Source organism: Myxine glutinosa, chromosome 5 (assembly GCF_964187855.1).
Source record: "Myxine glutinosa chromosome 5, kmMyxGlut1.1, whole genome shotgun sequence".
NCBI lineage: Eukaryota > Metazoa > Chordata > Myxini > Myxiniformes > Myxinidae > Myxine > Myxine glutinosa.
This window is the reverse complement of record NC_136265.1, coordinates 211,194,252-211,219,985: the sequence shown is the minus strand read 5'-3', so window position 1 is coordinate 211,219,985 and position 25,734 is coordinate 211,194,252. Positions and strand designations below refer to the sequence as shown.

At 45.9% G+C, this 25,734-nt stretch overlaps 1 protein-coding gene across 1 annotated transcript in view; it reads left to right on the top strand.

Annotated features, from left to right (window-relative positions):
• LOC137428138 (polycystin-1) overlaps positions 1–25,734 on the top strand; it is a 211,301-nt gene that overhangs the window by 32,237 nt on the left and 153,330 nt on the right. Inside the window, exons 10-14 of the mRNA XM_068118069.2 lie at positions 1,874–1,952; positions 3,954–7,609; positions 11,854–11,994; positions 20,075–20,218; positions 23,083–23,368. Coding sequence (XP_067974170.2) covers positions 1,874–1,952; positions 3,954–7,609; positions 11,854–11,994; positions 20,075–20,218; positions 23,083–23,368 — 4,306 coding nt within the window. The remainder of the gene's footprint in view (positions 1–1,873; positions 1,953–3,953; positions 7,610–11,853; positions 11,995–20,074; positions 20,219–23,082; positions 23,369–25,734) is intronic.

Here is a 25,734-nt window from a genome sequence, read left to right as displayed (position 1 = left end):
TTCCCCTCCACTCCCCCTTCCCCTCCACTCCCCTTTCCCCTCCACTCCCCCCTCCCCCTCCCCCTCCACTCTCCCCCTCCCCCTCCACTCCCCCCTCCCCCTCCCCCCTCCCCTCCCCCTCCCCCCTCCCCTCCCCCTCCCCCCTCACCTCCCCCTCCCCTCCCCTCCCCCTCCCCTCCCCCTCCCACTCCCCTTCCCCTCCCCTCCCCCTCCCCCCTCCCCCTCCCCTCCCCCTCCCCCTCCCCTCCCCCTCCCCCTCCCCCCTCCCCTCCCCTCCCCCTCCCCCCCTCCCCACTTCCTCCCCCCTCCCCACTTCCTCCCCCCTTCCCCTCCCCCCCTCCCCCTCCCCCCTCCCTCCTCCCCCCTCCCTCCTCCCCCTCCCCCCTCCCCCTCCCCCTCCCCCCTCCCCCCTCACCTCCCCCCCTCCCCTCACCTCCACCCCCTCCCCCCTCCCCTCTCCTCCTCCATCCTCTTCTCCCCTCTCCTCCTCCCCCTCCCTCCTCGCCTCCCCTCCCCCCCTCTTCTCCCCTCCCCCCCTCTTCTCCCCTCCCCCCCGTTCCCCTCCCCTCCCCTTCCTCCTCCCCTTCCTCCTCCCCTTCCTCCTCCCCTCCCGGCAATGCCGGGTACTTCCCATGGCCAGCTGTACGTGGGCTGCTCGAGGGTTGGAAAACCAAGCAATCTTTATGTCTTGGCACCAAGTAAGAAAACCAGAAATGTTGTATACCAAGAGGTTTTGAGAAATTGAAAATTGACAAAACGTCATGTAGGAAATGTACTGTGATATTGCTCTAAAATATACATGTTCTTTTCATCATATATTTGTATTATTCTTATTCAACCAGGGCGAAGCCGGGTACCTCAGCTAGTACCATATAAAGGAGCCTTTTCGATAGTTTTTTACATGGCACACACCATATAACTTTCCTCACTCACATCAAATGTCTGATCTTCATCCCTACAAATCGCTCTATACTCTCCTTTGTATGTGCCATAGTTTTCAAATCAGGAACTAGGAGCAATTTTATTCATTATATGATGTGCTTTTCCACGATGGTCTCTCACAGACTAATTGAAATTTATATTCGAAATACGTGTTCTGATTTGATGATCGGAGCTGGTGGACTAAAAACTGTGAAAACTGTGAAATTTGGAGTGAAATCTGTAAATTTGAAGAAACTAACGATTCTTATGACAAAGCGCATAAGCGTATTTATTTAAGGAAGGCTGTCATCCCTCTTGCTCTGTCATCTTAATTCATACCTCAATAACATGGAGTGATGCTTTACTGGGACTTGCAATACCTGTTGGAAATGTCAAGATTTGAACCATCTGTTTTTAAAATTCCCTCCACCTGACAGTCCCAGATTGCATATATTTGAAAGTGTTAAACATGTGGGGATTGGCGTGTTGGATCTGCGAACATTTTTGGCCATTTGAACCAGAAGCATTCTCGACTCTGAAAGGCAGTTCTGAGATTTTAAAAAGAGAAATACATATAGTATTATGGGTTACCTAAAGGCTCCTTCATTCGCCACTGTTATGTATGAGTGTGTGGTGTATATAGAGCCTTGAAGCAATCCTTGAAGTCTTGTTGCCCTTGAACCAATTCTTAACAGACAACAGTACGTTATAGCACAGTGCATTGTAATGTTGGGAGATATAAAGGTCCACACCACAGTATTCTATCAAAGCTGATAGCACAGCATTGTCTAAAAGCCACATGAAGACAACTTTATAATGCTCATGCTGCTTTGTAGTGTGGGAAACGTATGGACATACAGGTTGGGAGGGTTCACTGCAATGGGCATGTGGTCCCAGTACTTTTGAGAATATGCTGTACGGTGTGTAAGCATATCATTCATCTGCATTTCAGGTTCAAAACGTTCAGTTGCCTTCACCACATCTGAACGTGTTGTTTGCTCATGTACCGCCAGGTGATGGCAAAGAATGCTGTGAGCCTGCAGTGGTGTGAGCGCATCATTGTCGTGGACTCTCTCAACCCTCTGGAGAACCTGCAGTTTGTTTCTGCTCCATCAGTGATACCAGTCAATGGCACACTCTTCTTGCGTGCGAGGGTGAAAGCCGATGTTCGGGTCGGTGTTGCATTTTCGTGAGTGATCAGTTCTCCTATGTCTCAACGCACCACTCTTCCAATTACACCTGCCGTTGCATCTAACACTGACCAATCATTGCTCTTTGATGACATAGTTGGTGGTTTGGTGATGGAAGTCCAGAAGTTTTGAATCTGCAAGAGCCTGTATATACCTTGTCTTTGATTTGGCTTCATCCAGAGACAGAACAAACTTACATAGAAGACAATGTGAGACACGTGTACACCACACCTGGTGAGTTAATATGCAATGTTTGCAAACGACTTAGTAAAGTAATTTAACAAGTAGAGCTACATTTAAAGTACAACGCTCCCATGCCAAATAAAGAAATAATATATCCGCCAGCGAGCGACATTGCCGGGGCTGTCAATTGCTGTCAAATATTATTTCTTAATCAATTGACTAACACCATATTCAACCAACAGTCTTCCTTCTGAAGCTGTAACTTTTTGAAAATTGATTAAATAATAATTAATCGAAAAACGTAAAGAATTAATGGATTAATTGACTAATAAATAAAATTGATCGATTCATTGATTAATCAATAAATCAAAAATACCCTTTATATAGCCAAATTACTTGGTCATTGTCATGTCCAAATATCAGCTTCCGACCTCAAAAGGTGCCTGAGATATTTCCTACATAAGAAAGAAAATAAATAAGTACTTAATAAATCGGTAATAATTAAGTAATTAATCAATTAATTGATTAATCAAAAAATAAAAAAGCATTTTTTTGCGAAAGCACTTGTTCACTATTGTGCCAAAATTTCAGCTTCCCAGCTCAAGGGATGGCTGAGATATCGCCCGGACAAACAAACAAGAAAACAAACGGAGTGAAAACTGAGTACTCCCTTTCAGAGAGCATCATCACCGATCCCCTTTTGGCACGCGACGATGACGTCTCGTCATAATAGCGAGGGTCGGAGTGCAATTATCCATCCTCAGTTTCAGCTGAGGCTCTGCAAAGTTTGTTCTCTGAACAATAGTGCTGCTTTCAGCCCTGGACACATCATAACAGAGCATGAAAGGGCCGATAAAGCCTCGATATGAGGAATTTTAGCATTTTGTCACAATGGCTGTAAGATTTTTCAACAAGGACATTTCTACCTGTTAAACCCCTTTTCAAGAGAGGTGACCTTTGAACAATGGTTGATCTTGCATATATAGATTTTAACATTTCTTATGCTCATTCTACTATAATATATATATATATATATATATATATATATATATATATATATATATATATATATATATATATATATATATATATGATCATCATTGAATACAACTTGATTTCCCCCTGATTTTGTGCTTCGACAAACATACAAAGCGAATAGCCTGAGAACAAACTTCCTGGCAGTGTCAAATCATCGATCATCATCCTGCAGAGCATCTTGGGTTCCCAATGCTCAGAGCAATGAAAAAACAACAACTACTAGAGCCCCAGAGATCTTACCAGCAGGTTTGCTGATATTTTATGGCTAATGTAGATCTTAAAAATATACCTGACAAAATTAACATCTCCATTCGCTGCAACATCCATTGCAGGCAGCGGAAGGGCGCAAAATCATGAAAATGCCACGTGTGGTTAAAGCCAACCAAAGTAAAGAGGCTTGGATGATTATTAATAATTGCTAGTGCATTGTAAACTGGCAAGAAAACTTAAAATCGATTGCGATCCTCCCCCCCCCCCCCCTCACCCCCCCCCCCCCCCGCAGCCCAATCAGAGTACAGGTGATGTAATTACAGCCATATATATAATAATAATTGAAGATTTTATTTTAAACAGTTATTGCAAGAGTCGTTTTACAGTCACTGCATTGTTGTCTTTTTACAGCGGAGATAAACATCACCGTGAATGTTTCCGATGGGCACGGAAAGCTCACCAAGACGACAGGAATCAGTGTTCAAGTACCCATTGGCATTGTGAATATCCATGGACCATCGAATGCTGTTATGGTTGGAAAGCCTGAAGTTTTCACAGCTGTGGTTATACCATCGTCATCGCCCGTGGTGTACACCTGGAACTTTAATACCGGCATTCATCGTGAGGTCAATGTCACTTCACAGTCGGTGGAGTACATTTTTCCATCTCCCGGACAGTACACCGTTAGTGTGCTAGCCCAGAATGGAATAAGCAGCGCAGAGGCAGGTGTCTCCGTTTTAGTCTCCGAGGGCATTTGTGGCCTCGTGTTGGACTACGCAGGACCTGACGAGCTCGGTACGCCAAGCTATCTATCCGCTACAGTACAGAGGGGTGAACCTGTCAATTGGACATTCATAATGGGTGATGGCTGGGTGTACGCCAATCGATCTAGCTCCAAAGTGGCACACATTTACGAGACTGAAGGTAACTACACAGTAACTGTTGTCACAGTGAATCCCGTGAGCTCGCAGAACACAAGTCAGATAGTCCATGTTTTTGAGCTGCGGGTAATTGGCATCTCGCTTGTTGAGTGTGTGCCAACAAAGCATACCATCTCCCTGCATGTCAAAACCTCAGGGGATGCAAGACAACTGGTGTACCTGTGGCACTTCAATGATGGCACATCACCAGTATCGGTACACGGCTCCCCATTAATTGAGCACCTGTTCACAACAGGAGGCAACTTCTCCAGCACATTGAAAGTGTCCAGCAACTATTCAGACGTATTTTTTAGTTTCTTAGTGTGCGTAGAAGAAATGATCAATTACATTTTACTAACTCCAAGAAGCACTGTTGCAGCGGTTGCAGTCGATGTAGAATTTGTGGTTCAGGCATATCCACCTGCATCGGAGACACAGCAGTACAAGTACGTGTGGGATTTTGGTGTAGAACGGCCAAGGTCATGCTTAGGTCCAAAAGCCTCCTATAGTTACAATGATTCAGGTACCTTTATGGTTGTTGTTAGTGTATCCAACAATTTGGACAGGAAAAATGCATCAGTGCCTGTTTTCATTCAAGATAAAGTTGAAATGTTGGACCTTAGTATTGCCAATTGCAGTGCTACGCAACTATCTATCAACAAAAGTTGCTTGTTTATGGCGAAAGCTTCGGGAACGGATGTTGCATACGCCTGGGACTTTGGTGATGGCTCGGAGGTGATGCAGAGCCAGGATGTTCATTACAATTTCAGTTTATCAGGCGTCTTTACCATCAATTGCAGTGCAGCCAACGCTGTGAGCTCCGCATGGACTATTCTAGAAGTGACAGTTCTTGCGCATTTGACCAATCTGGAGATCAGTGCCAACGTGCTCATTGCAGAGGTGAATGTTGCTGTGACTTTCTATGCATCTCTTCCAAACAAAGAAAGCGCCTCCTATCAATGGGCAATGTGTGAAGGTTGCCCTTTCCTGCCTGGAAGTGCTATTTACACCCATACGTTCCTGCTGTCAGAGACCTATGCTGTGACGTGTCTCGCAGACAATGCCATCAGCACTGCCAAGGCAAAGATGAACTTAACTGTAGCTGAGAAGATTGCTGGGCTGCAGCTCAAAATCTTCAACCTCACTGACCATCGATATTGCGAGACTGCTATACCCCTTACAGCATCTGCAAGCGTTGCCAAAGGAAGCAATGTTGAGTATATTTGGACTGTTTTCCAAGAATTCAGTGTTCTTGAGGTCCTCGAAGGACCAGAGGTGAACATATATCTGCGAGAGTCACGTAGTTACATAATTGTGGTGCTTGCAAGGAATGGGCTGGGAGAGGCGTTCACAAACAAATCTGTCGAAGCTTTAGATCGCGTCGATGAAATAAACCTGGTAATTTCTCCAGACCCCATTACATTAGGAAAGAATGTCACATTTCAAGCGAAACACTCTTCTGGAACTGATGTTGTCTACACATGGCAAGTGGCAAAGCATGAAGTACCAATTGAAACGTCTCTCCCTACTTTTATGCATGTGTATGCAATGCCTAGAGAGGAAGTTGCTTCTGTGGTGGCTTCGAATATCTTAGGAAATGTAAGTGACGCAAAAAATGTCACCATTTATGAGGCAGTGGAGGGTCTTCAAATCGTAACACTGTCTTTTGTTGCTACTGGGAACTACACAAAGCTGCAAGGGTGCGTCAAACATGGTTCATCCATCATGTGGGTCTGGGTCATTCCAACATTCCCAGGAAACCAATTGTACTATGAAAAAGAGATCTTCCATCGATTTGCTTCAGCTGCGGTTTACCGAGTCATGCTCAATGCCTCAAACCCCGTGAGTACACAAATGGACGTCTGCGACATTATCGTGCAGGATGAAGTACGAGGTTTTCAATTGCTTGCTGATAAATTGGTAGCTGAACCACAGGAAGAGGTCACATTTGTAATGACAGTTGCTGGGGGTTCTTCGGTAGAATACACAATTTATTTGTCGGAGTTTACAACTGTAAAGGTCTCGGGAACGAACTACACGCACAGGTTTTCTCAAGTTGGCATCCATGATGTGTTGGCTGTTGCAAGCAACATGGTGAGCAGCGATACAAATGCAACTTCAGTGAAGGTCCTCAGAAAGATAGTTGGGTTGGAGATCTTCAACTGTTGTTCTGAGGTCCTGCAAAGCGGCACTGCAAAGGAATTTATAGCGTTGGTTGCTGCTGGTTCCAATGTTACCTTTTGCTGGACCTTCACATTTCCAGGCCACCTTGCCAAGGTACTTGAGGGCTCCTCTGTAGTTTTCACTACAGAAACTCATGGAAACCTCACCATTATCCTTAATGCCTCAAATATTTTAGGACATGTTCAAATAAATGAATTGCTGATTGTTCAGCAGGACATCTCAGGAGCATCACTCGATTGCAACGTCACATCTCCAGCCTTTGTTGGCGAGTCCATCAAGTTTCAAGTCCTGCTGCAGTCTGGAAGTGATATCCAATATGATTGGTATTTCGGTGACAACAGCACCATGATCGCACAAAGCTTGCCATTTGCTGTACACACGTATACCGCTGTTGGTGACTACAAAGTGCTTGTGCAGATTTGCAATGCCTTAAGTTGTGCCACGGAAGAAATGTTGCTTTCTGTGACGTTGGGGGGTTGTCGTGCCCCCATTGTACAGTTTGTTGCCCCGCGCTCCTACGTGCCCACTGCTTTGCCAAGCGTCTTTGAAGCACTGGTGGACTTTGGTGGTTGTGAGGCACGGTACCACGCCACTTACCTTTGGCAGGTGTGGGAAGCACCAAATTGTATTGGGATGAATGCTGCGACCCTTTGGTCACTGCCAGTGTCAGTGGATGTTCGCCGGCCTCAGCTGTGGCTGCCAGCTCGTGCCCTGCCCGTTGGTGATATCTGCTTGGCGTTTACATCTGCATTGAAGGACACTCTCCTCATACAGACGTTATACCTCAATGTTACAGTCAAAGCGAGCCAGTTGGTGGCAGTCATTGCTGGTGGCAGTTACCGCACTTTGGGACTGCACGAACCACTACAACTGGATGCACGTAAATCCTATGATCCAGATGTAAGCAGTGCCAAGACGCCCAGCCTAAGTGGTATGCAATTCATCTGGACTACTTCTGTGAAGGTATTAGTCTGTGTTTACTGATTTCGTGTGTTGTTTTGAATTAAACCCATGGAAGTTTCATTGTTGAGGAGTTTAAGGATCTATTCAGACCGATGTATACAGGGAAGGTGTAGGGGTACTGGAGAAGGAATGGAAGGGAGAAGGGGTGAGGGCTGAGATGGCGAAGGTGGGGGGAGCAGGTGAGTGTTTCAGACCAATGCATACCCGGAATGTGCAGGAGTGCTGGGGTTGGTGGGTGGGAGACTATTAATTTTAACAGCAATGCTCGACACCAACTTCTTGGCGGGTTGCCCCGCAAATATTGGTTGCCCCGGGTAACCAGGCAGTCGTTAATGTTGAGCCTTGCTTAAGGGGTTAACGTATCCACACAAAAATCTTTTCTAACATACTAAAATTTGCCATTTCTCTGTGGGTATGTTTGTCTGAACCTTGTAGAATTTAAAACTGCTTGTCCGATCACTGCCAAATTTTGCACATGTGCTGGGGCTAACCAGGGATGGCCTCTAAAGGTGGTTCCGGTGATGTTTATTTATAATTCTTGTTATATTAGTTCATGCCATCCTAAATTGTAAAATTCCACTTCCTTTAGGCTGAACGATTTTCAGTCATTGTGTTGACAGACAGACAGGTTTGAATGATGAAGATTCACAGAAATGATGTTTCACTGAAAATGGCTGTAAATCTTCAGGTGGTGTTGTTGTCTTGAAGATTCCAATTGTTTGTTTTATGCTCACTGCGGAAGCGGCAGGGGGTCATGTTATTATCCTTATTATTATTGCCAATTATTATTCCTGTTACTTAAGTTAGATCAGGTCATTTAAAATATCAGACCAGGCCTCACCTTTCTAGATTCCCGATAATAAAATTTACATCCGTAAGATATTGTTTTGTAATATCATTAATATGGTGCTCTGATCACAAGTGTTGTTATTACTCTCGCCAGAGGCGGAGGGTATTGCATTTGAGTCTGTTTGTCTGTTTGTTTGTTTTCCTGTCTTTGTCCACACAGAATAAATATGATTTTCTTTGCAAACGTTGGTCCAATTAACAGCAAATTTTCACCTCCTCCTGTCTAATTTTAGCTCACCTGGAACGAAATTCAGTGGGCTTATGCGATGTCTGTGCGTGTCATGGCAGTGATTCTAAGTATGCCAGAATAATGAGTATTTTTCCCCCGCGATACCCTCCCAATCCTCTGGGGGGCAGTCTAAGACCATAAATGACATTTCCACTCTCTGCTAGACGATGTCCACCTGGGAGATCCGAGCGAGGCGGGAAGCAGACTGTGTATTGTCACTCCGCTCCCCAGCCGTGTTATGGTCTCCCTGTGGCCTTGCCCCCCCCCCCCCTGAGGCTCCTCACTGTCTGGACCACCTCTTTGATTTCTCAGTATGGGATGAGGGGAGGGGGGGAGGGTGTGAACCATGTATAATGACCGCCTTGACGGTGAGAACTCTAATGTTTCAGTGTGTGCCGATCGAGGCAGCCACTTGTTTATGTAAGGGACTGCCCACTTGGTATCTCTGAAATATTCCAAGCACGTTAATTAATAATTTCTATAATAAACCTCATGTACCCCAGTTCCAGTGCCTCCTGGGGTTCTTCCTGGGGTTAAGAGGGAACGGGGGGCTGACTGCTGCCACCACAGCTGGCGTCATGGACAGGATCTTGTCCGGAGGGGAGAGGGACGGTTCTTTGACTCGGTGGCGGCAAAGTCCAGGGCCCCAGTAACAGGTGAGATCTTTCTCAGAATATCAGTGACTTTTTTGCCACCACTGAGCAAAGGGGCCTGTCTTGGCTGATCTCCGGCACAGATCCAAGAACAAAGAGGTAAAGGGGAATGAACTGTGTGCAGTGGTTTGTTATAGGAGGTAAAAGATGCTTAGGCCTGAGCAGGGGGAGAGTGTACCAGGAGGCCGAGCGGCTTGGACACACGACGTGTCGCAAGCGTTGGAAAGTGGCTGGACGTGGCTCACGTTTGGACATGGGTAGGCCCAGCGGGAGTGTTGGGTGGTGGCGTACACGGGCGCGCGCCCCAAAACACCTCGTCCATGGTACAAGGGGAAGGAGGCCGACCTGAGAGGAAGTCGGAATACTCCCTTGGAGGGCCTAGCCCGGCGACACAAAGGTATCGTCGGGGAGGTCATCCGTTAGCGGGGAAGGCCAGAGAAGGGCTCCCCTTAGAGCTAACGGTTTGCGGAGCATGGGTAGAGACACCTGTGCGGGCATTCAGGCTTTGAGAGTCTGAATACCCGGTCGCGCCACGCTAGAAGCGTTCAAGGTGGGCAGTTTTGGGAGAAAACCTGGACGCTCGTGCGCCTTTGGAGTCCAGCAGAATGTTGCAGTCAGTTCGAGATGGACACGCTCACCGAAGAGAAGGAAGTAGCCAGTAGGTCGACTTGTGAGAAAGTCGAGAGTACTCTCTTTGGAGGACTTGGGAAGACGTTTTTCCTATTTGGAATGACGTGCACCCGTCAGTTCGTCCGTCCGTCAGTCTGTCCGTCCTTAAATACTTGCAACTTTTTCCGCTTCAGCAAAACCGCTGATGGGATTGTGACCAAATTTGGCACAAATTATGTTTACCCTCGCCAGAGGGGAGAGTATTATTGCATTTGAGTCGGTTTGTTTGTTTGTTTGATTGTCCGCACAGAATAAATATGATTTTCTCTGCAACCGTTGGTCCGATTGACAGGAAATTTTCACCACCTGTATATCCATCTGTATATATTTTTAATGATAATTATGACGCCATAGGTCACGTGGTATGGGCGCCATCTTGGAAAAACCAAAAAATTGCACCTCTATATCTCTGAAAGCGCTGAATAGGAAAAATTGAGACATGGCTCATTGTAAAGAACTCTCCATGGGGAATAAAATATGTTAATGATGATGTCATAGGTTCCTCCATTATGACATCATAATTTGACAAGTACAAAACTTCATCCGATCAAGATGAAATTTCTTGAGCGTCATCGAGGGATAAATTGGTGGAGAAAATAAAAATAACGATTATGTCATTGGTCACGTGTTTCGGCTGAGATTGGGTTAGTAACGACCAAATGCATTGTGGTCAAAAATCGTCAGACAGACAGACGGACACCATATTGCGTATTTTAGTATGTCTAGTACACCCGCCCACTACAGGAGCGGCAGGAAGGGTCAATCCTCTTTGGGGTATATAGATTACAGTCGATCGATGGTCAGTTCTCAAGAACATTGGGTGTGTGTTCATTTATCAAGTTTCTTGTGGAGAGATTGGCAAGTGGTTTAGGCATTCGAGAAAGCACTCCATTCAAAACCATTAAGGAACGGCCGGTGTGGCAAGCACTAGCTAGCAGCTTGGTAAATGAGCACACCCCGGGCTTCCTCCCTTTCAGTTTCGTGTTAAACAGCAAGCACGATTTTCAAAAGGCCGCCGCGAATTGCGCCACTTTAGCGGCAGGAAAGGTCATGTTATTTACCCAACCTTTATGGGGTATATAGAGCACAGTAGATCTTTGCTCAGTTCTGTAAGTTAAACTTACCTCACGGATGTTGGGATTCCTCCAAATTTCTTTGTTTATTATTATAAACAGCATTAACGAATGTTTAAAAAGCTAATCATACATGTTTGTGGTTTATAATATTTTTACTTCTGGTGGAGGCCATTGGGCCGTTGCTGCCATGAAAACGCCATGCTAAGCTATTTATAAACGTTGACTCGACATTTGTTCAAGGTGGAAAAACACCTTGGGGAGATGGGACATTATTAGTATTAATATTGTTTTGTAATAACAATAATATTATGCAAATATTGTTTTGTAATAACAATAATATTATGCTATTATCATTAGTTTTACTATTGGAAGTGGCCTTGGAAAAACGCCATGATAAAGCTAACTAAATATGGCTATACACCTCAACACGCAACCCATTGGTGGCAATGGCGGGGAAAAGCCGCTTGGGGGAGTAAACCCCCTTAGGTAGTGGGGCAAATGAATGCGCTACAACCTTCATTATGTAACCCTTCGTCATCCTGTCAGGTTTGGTTGAGATTGGATAAGTAAGGACGGAATGTAGCGGGGTCAAAATTCGTCAGACAGACAGACAGCAAATTGTGTATTTTCGGATGATTATCTCATCGTGCAACATCAGGTCAGGTGTGAACGCTTTGTGCTTTCATATGAGCTATGCAGGACACAAACTGTTGCAATTAGTGTATGTGGAAATGATGTAAATACATTGTTGGGATGAACTTTGTACAGCTTCACAAGACCTGCTTCGACTGGAGTTTGAACAGCAGCTTGGTCGTGTTATCGGTCCGGTGCCTGAAGCCATCCTCCCATTACAACTTCTCGTTGACGGTCAGCAAGGATGGGAAAGAGTCCAGCGGTACTTTCCAAATGGTACATCCTTTCGTAGCACGTCATAACCTTACTGATTATCACTTCCACCACCGAAGGTGGATGTAACTTATGTTTTCACCCGTCTGTTTGTTAGTTAGTTTGTGAACAGGATATCTCAAAAGATTGTGGACAAATTTGGACGAAATTTGGTAGAGGTTGGGTGTTTGGCAAAGACTAAATGGTTAGGTTTTTTTTTTTTGGATACAAGATCGAGGCTCGTGTAAGAGCTAACATTAATCACACACAAAAAAAATTTTTCTATTTTGATTAAATCCGAATCCGTAAATTTGAAAGATAAAAAAAAGATTTTGGTGAAGATCCGAATCCAGATAAGAGATGTTTTTTTATTTCTATGTGATTTTTAGCCATTGCGAGATGTGGCCAAAAACGATTTCTACTGTCGGACCTTGACATTCGTGTTCCCAACATTCGCAGCCCTGTGCTTCACGTATTCGTGGTTTTTCGCAAGCACAAAAGAGAACATTTCCCAAAAAGAACAAAAAAAGAACAGCACATGCCAATTCTTGCATAAACCATTTCCCACCAGCCACGCACATCACAGTTCTAAAGGCAAGTTCCATTTGTCACGCATAAAGTAGCTGTACATGCGCATAAAGCATCCCTACCACATGATTTGATATTCTTTTTGCGGGCATATTTGTGGTTTTTCTGACCTGATTCGACATTCGTGGCCTTATCATTCACGTATTCGTTGTTTTTCATGGGATGTTTTATTTTTCCCTTATGAATCTCGAACCGCCTGGAACCTATGTCCCCTTTTCCCAAAGGAGCAATGCCCCCACATTTGTGGGTTCGACATTCGTGACCCTATCATTCACATATTCGTGGTTTTTCATGTGATTTTTAAATTTTTCCCTTATGAATCTCGAACCGCCTGGAACCTATGCCCCCTTTTCCCAAAGTAGCAATGCCCCCACATTTGTGGGTTTGACATTTGTGACCCTATCATTCACATTTTGATTTTTCCCTTATGGATCTCGAACCGCCTGGAACATATTCCCCCTTTTTCCAATGAAACAATGCCCCCACATTTGCGGATTCAACATTTGCGACATTTATCAGGAATGTATCCCTTGCGAATATCAGGGTCCGACAGTACCATATTTCAGAAAGTTGTGGAGGAATTATGGCAAAACTAGGTTGATGAGTTGGTTAGGTGACAAGAACAAACTGATTCGATTTTGGTTCAGGTCCGGATCTAGATCCGGCCTGTCAGTGGGATACAAAATGTGAACCATTCAGCCTGGTAGAGGTATGCGCTCCTCCGAGTGGTTTTCTTATTTGTTTGTATGCAGCCTGTGCCTGCCGGTTGCGTCCTTGCTGGGAGTGCGGCTGTGCGACTGATGTAGTTCCCCCTATTTCCAGTAAGTTGGTATTCATTTTGCTGACATTGGAAGGATGACAGGCTGAGTCAACGCACCTGGTGTTATTTCAATAGAATGGCAGGGGCTTGAAGTCAACACCCCAATATCTTAAGCCCAACAGAAGAGTTCATGAAAGTCAGGAAAATATCGAGTTTAAAGTTATAATCATTTAAGTTTAAAGTAAAACAGAAACTCTCCTGCACTCCACCCGGCGGGTGAAGTACCAACCGAGAATGAAGGTGTGGAGGTTGAAAGAGGTGACAGTAAGGGAGGCATTAAAAGAGAGGCTGAGTAGGGTAGAGGATGATGTGGTTGAGCTTGAAAGTGGTTGGATGTCAATGAAAGCTAGTCTGTTGGGAGCCGTTGGTGAGGTATGTGGATGGACAAAAGGACCACCGAAGCACTCGGAAACATGGTGGTGGGATGATGAAGTTGGAAAGAGGATTGACGAGAAGAGGAAGAAGTTCAAAGAGTGGCAGAAGGCGAAGGGTACGGGAGCAGAAACAGCAGAGCATGAAAGTTATAAGGCAGCCAGGAAGGCTGCAAAGAAAGAGGTAGCAAAGGCGCAGGAGGCATGTAGGAAAATGTTCGGAGAACGCTTGGATTCGGAAGAGGGTCAGAAAGCAGTATTCAGGATTGCAAAGCAGAGAGCGAAAGAGAGGTGTGATGTGATGGGGGTGAGTTGCTTGAAGGATGAAGTGGGACAAATCGTTGGCGACCCAGATGGAATTAAAGGAAGATGGAAAAGATATATGGAAATGCTGTTGAATACAGAGAATGAATGGGATGGCAACATAGAGAGTAACCCAGTTTTAGGACCGGCAGAGAAGATAACTGAGAAGGAAGTTGAGGAAGCGATAAAAGCAATGAAGAGTGGAAAAGCGGGAGGGCCGACGGGAGTTGTGGGAGATATGTTGAAGGCAGCAGGAAGTTGGGGTGTGAAGAGAATGACAGAGATCTGTAATTTGGTGGTGAAAGAAGGCCGCATTCCAGTGGATTGGGAACTGAGTACCCTCGTCCCTCTATACAAGGGGAAAGGTGACCCTCTGGAGTGTGGCTCGTACCGAGCGATAAAGTTATTGGAGCATGGAATGAAGGTATTGGAAAGGGTGTTGGAGAGGAGGATAAGGAAGAAAGTGAAGATCGACGAAATGCAGTTTGGATTTATGCCAGGAAGAGGAACGACAGATGCGCTTTTCATTGTGAGACAGTTGCAGGAGAAGTACATGGATAAGAGGAAGAAGTTGTTTTTTGGGTTTGTTGATCTGGAGAAAGCATTCGATAGGGTTCCACGCAAAGTATTGACATGGGCATTGAGGAAGTTAGGAGTGGAGGAATGGTTGATCAGAGTAGTGATGGCAATGTACAAAAGAGCACGCACAGCTGTAAGGACGAAGGACGGGAAAAGTGGTGAGTTTGAGGTGAAGGTGGGAGTGCATCAGGGGTCGGTACTAAGTCCACTACTATTTGTAGCTGTGATGGAGGTGCTGGCTCAGACCGTAAAGGAGGGTTTACCGTGGGAGTTGTTGTATGCAGATGATCTGGTGTTGATTGCGGAAAGTATGGATGGACTGAAGGAAAAGATGAACAAGTGGAAGGAATGTATGGAGACAAAAGGTCTGAAGGTGAATATCGGAAAGACAAAGGTGATGGCAAGTGGTAAAGCATGTGGTGAGGTGGAAAGAACTGGGAAGTGGCCCTGTGCTGTGTGTAGGAAGGGTGTCGGAGTGAACTCCATTCAGTGTACAATGTGCGCTGAGTGGGTTCATCAAAAATGTAGTGGTCTGAGAGGGTCATTAACCAGTGTGGCAGCTACATTCAAATGTAAGGTGTGCACAGAGGGAGCTGCAGATGGAGGAAATGTTGAGTTGGATCTTGGAGACGGCGTGAAGCTGGAAGGTGTGAAAACATTTTGCTACCTCGGAGACATGCTGAATGGAGAAGGTGGATCAGACTCGGCAACGGTTGCTCGAGTGAGATGTGCATGGAAGAAGTTTCGGGAACTGAGTGGCGTGCTGATGAGGAGGAGAGTGTCGCTGAAGCTGAAGGGAAAGGTGTATGCTGTATGTGTGAGAAGTGTTATGATTTATGGGAGCGAGACATGGGTAATGAACGTAGAGCAGCAACGAAGGCTGGAAAGGGTGGAAATGCGAATGGTTCGATGGATGTGCGGAGTATCGTTGAGAGAGAGGAAGACAAATGATGAATTGCGAAAGATGATGGGAATATTGCCTGTGATTGATGCTGTGAAGAGGAACAGGTTGAGATGGTTTGGTCATGTATTGAGGAAGGATGAAAGTGACTGGTTGAGAAGAGTGATGGAAGTTAATGTAGAAGGAAGTAGAGGACGGGGAAGACCGAGAAAGACTTGGCTAAAGATGGTGGAAGAAGAAATGCGGGCAAGGGGGTTAACAAGGAGAGATGCAGAAAATAGGGCAAAATGGAGACGATTGTCATGGGGACCGCAAGGCTAACCCCGGCTCTAGCAGGGAACATGGCCTTAAAATGCATGTTGTTGTTGTTGTTGTACTCCACCCCTCATTCAGCGTCCTCAAACGTATTTTTGACTCGAAGGTCACAAGACACTCATTTTGCAATAAACGTTCGTTTCCCATTAATCGTACACTTTCTAAAATCCAATCTCACCCCTCCCCTCCAAATCTTCCCCATAACCCCTCCCCTCCAAATCTTCCCCATCACCCCTTCCCTCTAAAACTTCCCCATCACCCCTCCCCTCCAAAACTTCCCCATCACCCCTCCCATCCAAATCTACCCCCTTTCCCCTCCCCTCCAAATCTTCCCCATCGCCCATCTCTTTCAAATCTTCCCCTTTGCCCCTCCCCTCCAAATCTTCCCCATCACCACTTCACTCCAAAACTTCCCCATCACCCCTCCCCTCCAAAACTTCCCCATCACCCCTCCCCTCCAAATCTTCCCCCTTGCCCCTCCCCTCCAAATATGCCCCATCACCCATCTCTTTCAAATCTTCCCCCTTGCCCCTCCCCTCCAAATATTCCCCATCACCCATCCCTTTCAAATCTCCGCCCTTGCCCATTCCCTCCTAAACTCCCCCCACATCCCTCCCCTCCGAGACTCTCCCTCGCTCCTTCCCTCCTAGACTCCACTCTCACCCCTCCTCCTCAAAGCGTCCTCCCCACTTCTTCCCCCTTCCAACTTTCACCTTCATCTCACCCAACCTTCTGCCTCGCTCTTCCCCCTCCTCAAATAACACCTCACTGTGCATCACCCAATCACCATCAAACCTTTTGGCTGCCCCATTCTACCTTTTCTCCAAGCTATTCTGAAATCTCTGACACACCTTCAACAGCTCTCCCTACCTCTCCCTCCTCTTCCACATCTTACCCTACCCCCCCCCCCTTGTTCTGTATCCGATGCTCCCCCTTCCTCTTCATTAACGGTATGGACCTCAAACATTCGGGGCCTTCGCTCAAACTTGACTGATCTCTCCATACAGGTTGCTTCTGACAAACCAGACATGATCTGCTGAACAGAAACTTTCCTCCTTCATGTTGTCTCTGATTCCTTGGTATCTCTCCCAGGTTACTCCCTCCTCCGGTATGATAGACCTGAGCCTCGTCCTGGAGGTGGGGTTGCTATCTTTATAAAAAACTGTCTTCCTCACTCGCACTGCACTGCCCTCTCTCCACCTCACCCCCAGGAATACCTTTGGCTACGGCTTCCCCTTCGCTCCCACCTTTTGTTCATATGTGTGTTGTACCATCCACCAAACAGTGATGACTCCATCTACATCTCGCTGTCTGATAATATGGACCAACTTCTATCGACCCATCCCAACTCTCTCTTCCTCATATGTGGTGATTTCAATTGTCACCATGCCAGTTGGCTGGGTGTGGTTACCTCTCTCACCAGCCATGGCTCCTCAGCAAAGGACTTCTGCGACTCACTGGGACTGACACAATCTGTCAATTTCCCGACCCGGATCTCAGTCAACGGAGCATCTTCTCTTCTGGACTTGGTTATGACTAACTTCAATGAAAATGTCTGCTGCTCTTCTTCTGCTCCAATCGGCTCATCTGATCATGTGCTTGTTCAAGTGGACATCTCTCTGACCATTCTCAGAGAGCCTCCTCAGCGTCGACGAGTCTGGCATTTCAATCAGGCCAACTGGCACGGTCTTCAAGCAGCCATCAACCATCTGGACTGGTCTCCCATCTCTACCGCCTCTGACATCAACTCATCCTGGGAATTCTTCCAAAGTAAATTGCTCTTTCTCATGCACAGATTTATCCCATCACGTCTTAAATTGTCATACCCTTCCTCCCGTCCATCGTACACGGAATCTTGTGGTGAGGCTGTTGCCCAGAAATAACTTGCCTTCGTCTCCTGGAAAGCAAATCCAACGGAAAGAAATCTCATTTCCTTTCACAAAGCCCAAACAAGTGTGTGTCCACCCTCAGGAGAGCCAGGAAACAATATCTCTCCGTTCTCAAGACCAAACTCTCTTATTTGTCTCCCTCTTCCAAATCCTGGTGGCATCTGGTCAAACCTGTTTCTGGTGTTTGTTCCCCCTCCATCCCCTCCCTCACCTCAAATGGCTACACGGCTGACTCCGCACATGAAAAAGCTGAATGCCTCAACTCTGTGTTTGCCTCTAAATCTTGTGTCCCAAACCCATCCCTATCTGTACCCCCCGTACCCAGTCGTACCCAGCTGCTCCTGGACTCTGTGTCCTTTCCTCCTGACAAGGTGGAAAAGTTTCTGTCAACCCTCGACTCTGATTCTGCAACTGGACCTGACGGCATCAGCCTGCGGGTCCTAAAATCCTGTTCTTCCACTCTTTCACTCCCTCTCTCTGTTCTCTTCACCCTCTCTTTTGCTCAAGGTCATCTGCCATCTGCTTGGAAATCAGCCAACATCACCGCTTTGCACAAAAAATGTGCAAAAACAGATCCTAGCAACTACAGCCCAATCAGCCTTCTCCCAATTATCAGCAAAGTCATGGAATCCATCATTGCTTCGGATATGAAATCTTTCATCTTCTCCAATGGCTTGATCTCTGATCATCAATTTGGTTTCAGACGAGGTCACTCTACTCTGGACATGCTGCTTCTGCTGTCTCAACAATGGATGGAGGTCCTCAATGCCAAACAGGAAATTAGAGCTGTCTCCCTCGACATATCACATGCCTTTGATACGGTCTGGCACCCCGCTCTGCTCACCAAACTCTCCTCCTTTGGTATCCATGGAAATCTCCACGCATGGCTGGTGGACTTCCTCTCTAGTCGTAGTCAACGTGTGGCCTTGAATGGGTTTCTCTCATCTCCTCTTCCTGTTCAGGCGGGAGTTCCCCAAGGCAGTGTTCTGGGCCCTGTGCTTTTTCTGGTCTTCATCAATGATCTCTCTGACTCTCTTGAAAATCCTCTTTATCTCTTTGCTGATGACTCTACTCTCTGTCTCTCCATTCCTCATCCCTCAGATCGGCATTCTGCAGCATCCTCACTCTCTGCAGACCTGGACAAAATCACAGACTGGGCAAACAAGTGGAACATGTCTTTCAATCCTGACAAATCTCACAATCTTAGGATGTCTCTCCGAAAAGACCGACTGGACAACCCTCCCATCCACTTTCTGAATAATCCTCTCCAAGAAGTTCTGTCACTCAAGGTTTTGGGTCTCACTATCTGCCATGATCTTTCCTGGGAAAACCACATTTCAAATCTGGCCTCCAAAGCCAGTCGCCGACTGTGCATCCTCCGTCGTGCGAAGTCCTTCCTTTGCACACCGGAGCTCCTCACCTCATACAAGGCTTTCATCCGCAGCTCAATGGAATACTGCTCTCCCCTCTGGGCTGGTGCTCCTGCCTCACACCTAGCTCGTCTTCACGCTGTTGAAACCAAAGCGTTCAGAATCATTGGAATCTCCCGCGATGAAGCTAACTCCAAGGGCCTTTCACTCACTCACCGCAGGCAGGTTGGTGGTCTTTCCGTCTTCTACCGACTCCTTTCCGGCCTTGCCCCCCAGCTCTCTCTGGGCTCTGTCTCCCAAATATTCCTACAGGTCGCACAAGATCTGCCTGCATCCCTCTTATGGTTAAACTGCCAAAATCAAGACTCTGCTCACCTTCACTCCTTCATTCCTCTTTTCTCCCGCCTCTGGAACAAACTCCCTCACTCTCTTCAATCCCACTCCTCCCTCCAGGTCTTTAAAACAGCTGTTCACCACCATCTCTTATCTTCCCCCATCCAAAACCTTGATCTTTCTGCCCCCGCTAATTTCACCCCAAATCCACTTTTTTGAAATACCAACTTCTGTCCTGGAAGTCCTTGGTGTCCTTGTGTTTTATACTTCTCCCACCCACCCCCCCCCCCCTCTTCCCACGCCTCCTCCCCCCAAGCCCTCTCCCTCCCACACATCTCCCGATGTCCCTGCTCTCAAATGTTGTGTTTGTGTGCTTCCCCTTCTCTCCCCATCTTGTCTACCGCTCCCTCTTTTTATATATTTTGTTTGTCTGTTTTATTTGTTTGTGAAATAAATGTTAGCTCTTTCACGAGCCTCGATTCTGTATCCAAAAAATAATAATAATAATAATAATAATAATAATCTTTCACCAGATAATGGGCTGATGCTATTTGCCATTAAAAACATGCTGTTCATTAAAAATTATCGAGAAGATTGAATAAAGACATCTTATTATGCTGCCATTTGTTCCTGAGGTGACTGTTGCCAATGCGAGTGTTCCATCGGTCTTGGTCGAGTGTGCCTCATGCGAGACCCTGGGAAGCTTTGTTACCGGGCGCAGTCATCATGTTACACTGCTTGGATCCTGTGCAGGTTGTGCTGCTCAGTATTTTAACCAGGTAGGTGCTTGCAATGCAAAGGGTTGGTTTCAACCACAATAGCTTGTTTTCAAAAAATTTAACGTTTTTACCTGCGCCACCGAAGGTGTATGGAGGATATGTTTTCACCCCTGTCGCTCTGTCTGTTTGTCTGTCTGTCAACAGGATATCTCAAAAAGTTGTGGATGGATTCAGATGAAGCTTGGTGGACAGATTGAGTGTATGAGAAGGACTAATTGTTTAGATTTTGATGACGATCTTTATCCGGATCCAGATACTAGAATTCTTAGTCATTTCTCACCATTGAGGGATCGGCCAAAAACGATATTTAACGAGATATCTCAAAAAGCTGTGGACAGATTATGACAAAACATGGTGGATGAGTTGGTTTGGTGACGAGAACAAGCCCATTCGATTTTGGTTCAGGTCCGGATCCAGATCTCGGCCTATCAGTGGCATACAAACCATAAACTGTTCAACCTGGCGGAGTTATCCGCTTTACCGAGTACCTGATCTAGTTCATACTGCCTTGACGATGAACAGTTTCGTCCTTCTAAATCTTCTTGTGATTATGGAGAAGTCCTGGGACAATATATTTACTCCCGCAAGCGAGTAATGCATTCACTCGTGTCCGTGTGTGTGTGTGTGTGTGTTCGTGTGTTTGTGAACAAGATATCTGGAAAAGTTCTGAACGGATTTGGATGAAAGTTGGTGGGATGATTGCCCTTGGGATAAGGAAGAATTGATTAGTTTTTGGTGAAGCTCAGGATATTATTCCCGATCCAGGAATTTTTTGAAGGATGTTTTTACCATTGGAAGATAGGGCTCATTTTTTTTTTACATTATCTTCTTTATCTTCTATATTTTCTATATTTAACATTGTGATATGAAAATAGTTTTCATATTTGTTGTAAATGTAGTTTAAACTCGTGGTTATGCGTTAGAGCGGTGTATTTTTTTTTTAGCAGCGTCGTCTTCAATGTTCATTTTTTTTTCTTCTAATAAAGACATATTTTGTCATTTTAAAACCACCAAAGTGTGTATTAGGTTTCCCCGTTTCATAAAATGTATCGTTTGATACGTATAATGCTTTAAAACTGTTTTTGTTTTTGTTTGTTTTTACCTCAGAAGAGATATCACCATTTAGCTCAGCGAATGTCATTCGCGGTGTCAGTATTTGATGAAATTATGAAGACTTAGTTCCAGATTTGTCAATGGCTCAGGTATACTAGTACCCGACTGCAAAGCCACAATGAGCCGGCGAAGCCAAAGCCTCTTGCCACTATTTTACCCATCACTATGGCATCAGTAAGTTAGGTAGTTGGTAGTAGGTAGGTGTAGTAGGTACCGTACTTAGTTCAAAATGACACCATTTGCATTCTGGATGAGATTAAAATTTATAAAATTTATTTCTTGATTAATTCGGTGAATTCCGTCTCAACTTCGGATATTTCCGGCCGTGAAAAACTATCCCCTTTGGCCGCGAGATTTCTACAAAACAATTCTTCGTCAATTTTAGAATATTTGACGCCATTTTCAGCCTCCGAAACGCGTCATAAGCTTTTTTGAAATATGCTTTCAAATGCTCGAATCTCATTGGTTCCGGTGTTTGGTGACGATTTTCGTTGAAGATAACCAGGGCTCGTGCGAGCCCAGGGAACGAGGTTGGTCTTAAAGTATTTTAATTACAAATTAGAGGTGCATCAGAATGTGAATCAAAAAAATACGGGTGAAACAAACTCCTATTGAACTTTTTCTGTTGAACGTTTTCTCAATGTTTTATGCATACTTCCGCATAGGCAAGATGGCGGCCTCCATGGAGCGATTTGGTTTTTGAAATATTTTTTCAAATGCTCGAATCTCATTGGTTCCGGTGTTTGGTGACGATTTTCGTTGAAGATAACCAGGGCCCGTGTGGGTCCGGGGAACGAGGTTGGTCTTAAAATATTTTAATTACAAATTAGAGGTGCATAAGATTGTGAGTCAAACAAAGACGGGTGAAACAAACTCCTATTGAACTTTTTCGCAATTTTTTTATGCATACTTCCACATCCACAAGATGGTGGCCTCCATGGAGCGATTTGATGCGTCAAAGCTTCGAAATTCTCAAAGGATTCAGCAAAATCTGGCTTTTCAACATAATACGTACGCGTTCATTCACAACACCGGCTTCGCCGTCTATTAAAAAACGAAAAAAACAGATTTGGCAAAATTCCAACTTTTTTTTAAAAAGATCGCATATTCACCCAGAGTTGTGAGAGGCTGAAGAAGAAGAAACCTCGCATGGGCTTCCCAGACCAAATAAATAATTCTGGTTCTGGCTCTGCGATTTTCAGGTTTATTACTCCCACCAGGGAGTAACGCATTCGATCGTGTCAATCCGTGTGTGTGTGTGTGTGTGTGTGTGTGTGTGTGTGTGTGTGTGTGTGTGTGTGTGTGTGTGTGTGTGTGTGTGTGTGTGTGTGTGTTCGTGTGTTTGTGAACAAGATATCTGGAAAAGTTCTTCACGGATTTGGATGAAAGTTGGTGGGATGATTTCCCTTGGGATAAGGAAGAATTGATTAGTTTTTGGCGAAGTTCAGGATATTATTCCGGATCCAGGAATTGTTTTGGGGATTTTTTTGGGGAAATATTTTTTCTGTTTTACTGTATTAAAGCTATTATTCTTATTCTTAAATGATGCTTTTCTCCTCTAATTCCGAGATATATCAAAATTAATTATCTGACAGTTAGAGCTTACTTTCTTTTCCATTTATTGTTTTGGGGAGAGGGGATGTTAAACAAAACATATTATGCCAACTAAACCCACGGCGGGAGTATGCGCTCTACTGAGTGGCGTTCTAGTTTGTGACCTTTTATTTTTATTTTTTGAATGATGGTCGCAGGTCGTGTACAGCTGGACAGCGTGGAGTGAGGATGGGAAGCCATTTCCACTCAACATTACCACGACATCAACCGGAGCCTCTGGTGCTGCACTGGTCGTTCGGAAAGGAGTCCTGTCAAATGGACCGTCTTACGTTTTCACGCTCACCGTGTCTGGGCTTGGGGTTGAACCAGGAAGCTCGTCTCTTGTTCTCCCTCCAAATGAACCCCCAGGGGGTGGTTTCTGCGAGCTTCACAGGCCCTTAAGTCTCACTGTCTTGGAAAGCCCAATTGGCTACGCATGCCATGGTTAGCCATTTTCACTTTGTGTGTGCATATATATGGTTGTCGTTGTTCTTTCATACGCAGCCTGTGGCTGCTGGTTGAATCATTTCTGGAAGTGTGGCTGTGCCGCTCATGTAGTGCCCCTGTTTACCAGGGGCTCAAACTCAGGACCACAAAATCTCAAGCCACCTTATCCGTTAAGCCATCACCAGGCTTCTATATGGTGGTTAAAGAGGCAAACATAACCCTTTGATCATCACATTATCTATGATGTGTTAATATATATCTATATTTACTTGTTCGTTTTAGCCCATCACCCCACGCAACGGGAGACAGGGTTTTGCAATCGTGTATGTGTATGTGTGTGTGTGTGTGTGTGTGTGTGTGTGTGTGTGTGTGTGTGTGTATGTGTATGTATGTGTGTGTGTGTGTGTGTGTGTGTGTGTGTGTGTGTGTGTGTGTGTATGTATGTGTATGTATGTGTGTGTATGTGTCTGTGTGTGTATGTGTCTGTGTGTGCATGTCTATGTGTGTGTGTGTATGTGTATGTAAGTGTGTGTGTGTGCGTGTGTGTGTAAGTATATATGTGTGTGTGTGTGTGTGTGTGTGTGTGTGTGTGTGTGTGTGTGTATATGTGTGTGTGTGTGTGTGTGTGTACATATTGTTACAGACACGACTTTGATGTTAAGGTGGGCCGAGCGGAATGGCCGTCGTGTCCGCACAAATTACCCGATTGTACCCGAACGTTGACGAAGCCGCGCTACGCTGGATCAATAAGGAAAAAGAAGACACACGGCTGGGTTATAAAATGACGACACCAGGGATACGGTTCTCAAGACCTCCGGAGGAGATTATATTCGTTACGGAAGGTCAGATTACAGGGACGAGAGGTACAACATAGAAAGACAAGCACTTAGACACAATCTTATATTATTCCCAACAGACGACGGATAAACGGGACAAAGCTGACTCACACGGGGATTGATGGCTAGGAAAGGCAAGGTAGCGATGGCTCCAGGTGCACCTGGGCTCGGGGCAGGATCAACACGGTTCTTTCTCAGGCGGGTCTTTCTCAGGCCTCTCCAAACTCAGGCGCATCTGTTTCAGCGCTCGCAGGTCCTTCTTTCTCCAGCTGGGGGCGCATCTCACGTCACATCCGGCGCGTGGCCGCGTATATCCGGCGGGGAGTGACACGCCCTCGGCTCGTTAGCTCCGCCTCGTGGAATCGGCACGTTGCTTCTCATTGGGTGCGTGCGGGGGGTTTACCAGGCTCCGCCCTTGACGAGGAGCTGACAAGGAGCCCCTTCGTGGTAACCCCGTGGAGCGCATGGTCTGGAGCGCATCGTCTGGAGCGCATTGTCGATGGCGGCGAACCGAGCCGGTGGGAGGACGCACACTCCCCCCTGCGCAGCGCCGTGCCCCTCTGTTGTTGTAGACGGGGAAGAAGATGGGAGGAGGTATGGGAAAGGTCCTAAACTCACTACTGATGCCATATAATCACATTCTGGTGCAACGAAGAGTCATAATTAATGGAGACGAGGCCTTAACTGACATAGAATAAGAATAACTAGGAAGATGTCCGAAAGTTGTCTACGTGTGGTGCGGTGGACCTGGGCACGACATTTAATGGGGGAATAAGGGGAAGGTCGGCTCTACTGATTGTTATTTACATGCAATGGGACTAGGGAATGGGGGATTGGGGAAAGTTGGGGAGTATTGGAGAAAATAGGGGAATATTTACAAGCGGATATGGAGGCCAAATTCCATATTCGCAACATTGCACCCTTCTCTACCCTCGGGGCGTCCCGACCCGATAAATTTTTACCTACTTTAGTGTGGCACGCAATGTAGTTCCCTCTACTATTAACTCTACCCTGAGTGCGACAGTTTTACAGATATTCACGAATGAGTAAATATGTCCCCCTGCGACGTTGCACCCTTCTCCTCACAGAAACACACCCACAGGATAACCGAATCCGGAAAGAATTCTCAAACTACACATACAGCCGGTAGGGAGCATTATTTACACGACTACGCTGCTATTTACACTACGATCCAGGACCTGTTTTTGGAGGGACACATGCAGATGTTATGCATAGAGAGAGCGCGCTTGCCAGCATCGATACACCAACCCACGAGTGCTCTGTGGCCGACGGCCTTTAATAACGTGCAGAGCACCCTTTCCCAGCATCAAAAGCACCACCCCACCACCAATCGGTGCAGTCACCATTGTTCATTGGAATAAAAATAAATTCGACAACCCCTAACCCTGCAGGTGTCTCTTGCTCTTCTTGTGGTGCACTTGGTGTTAACTAAAAGTGGTTCACCTGTATGGCATAGGTGCCACGTTGACCCATAGGTCCATCCCCGGGTGGTGCTTGGCCGCAAAC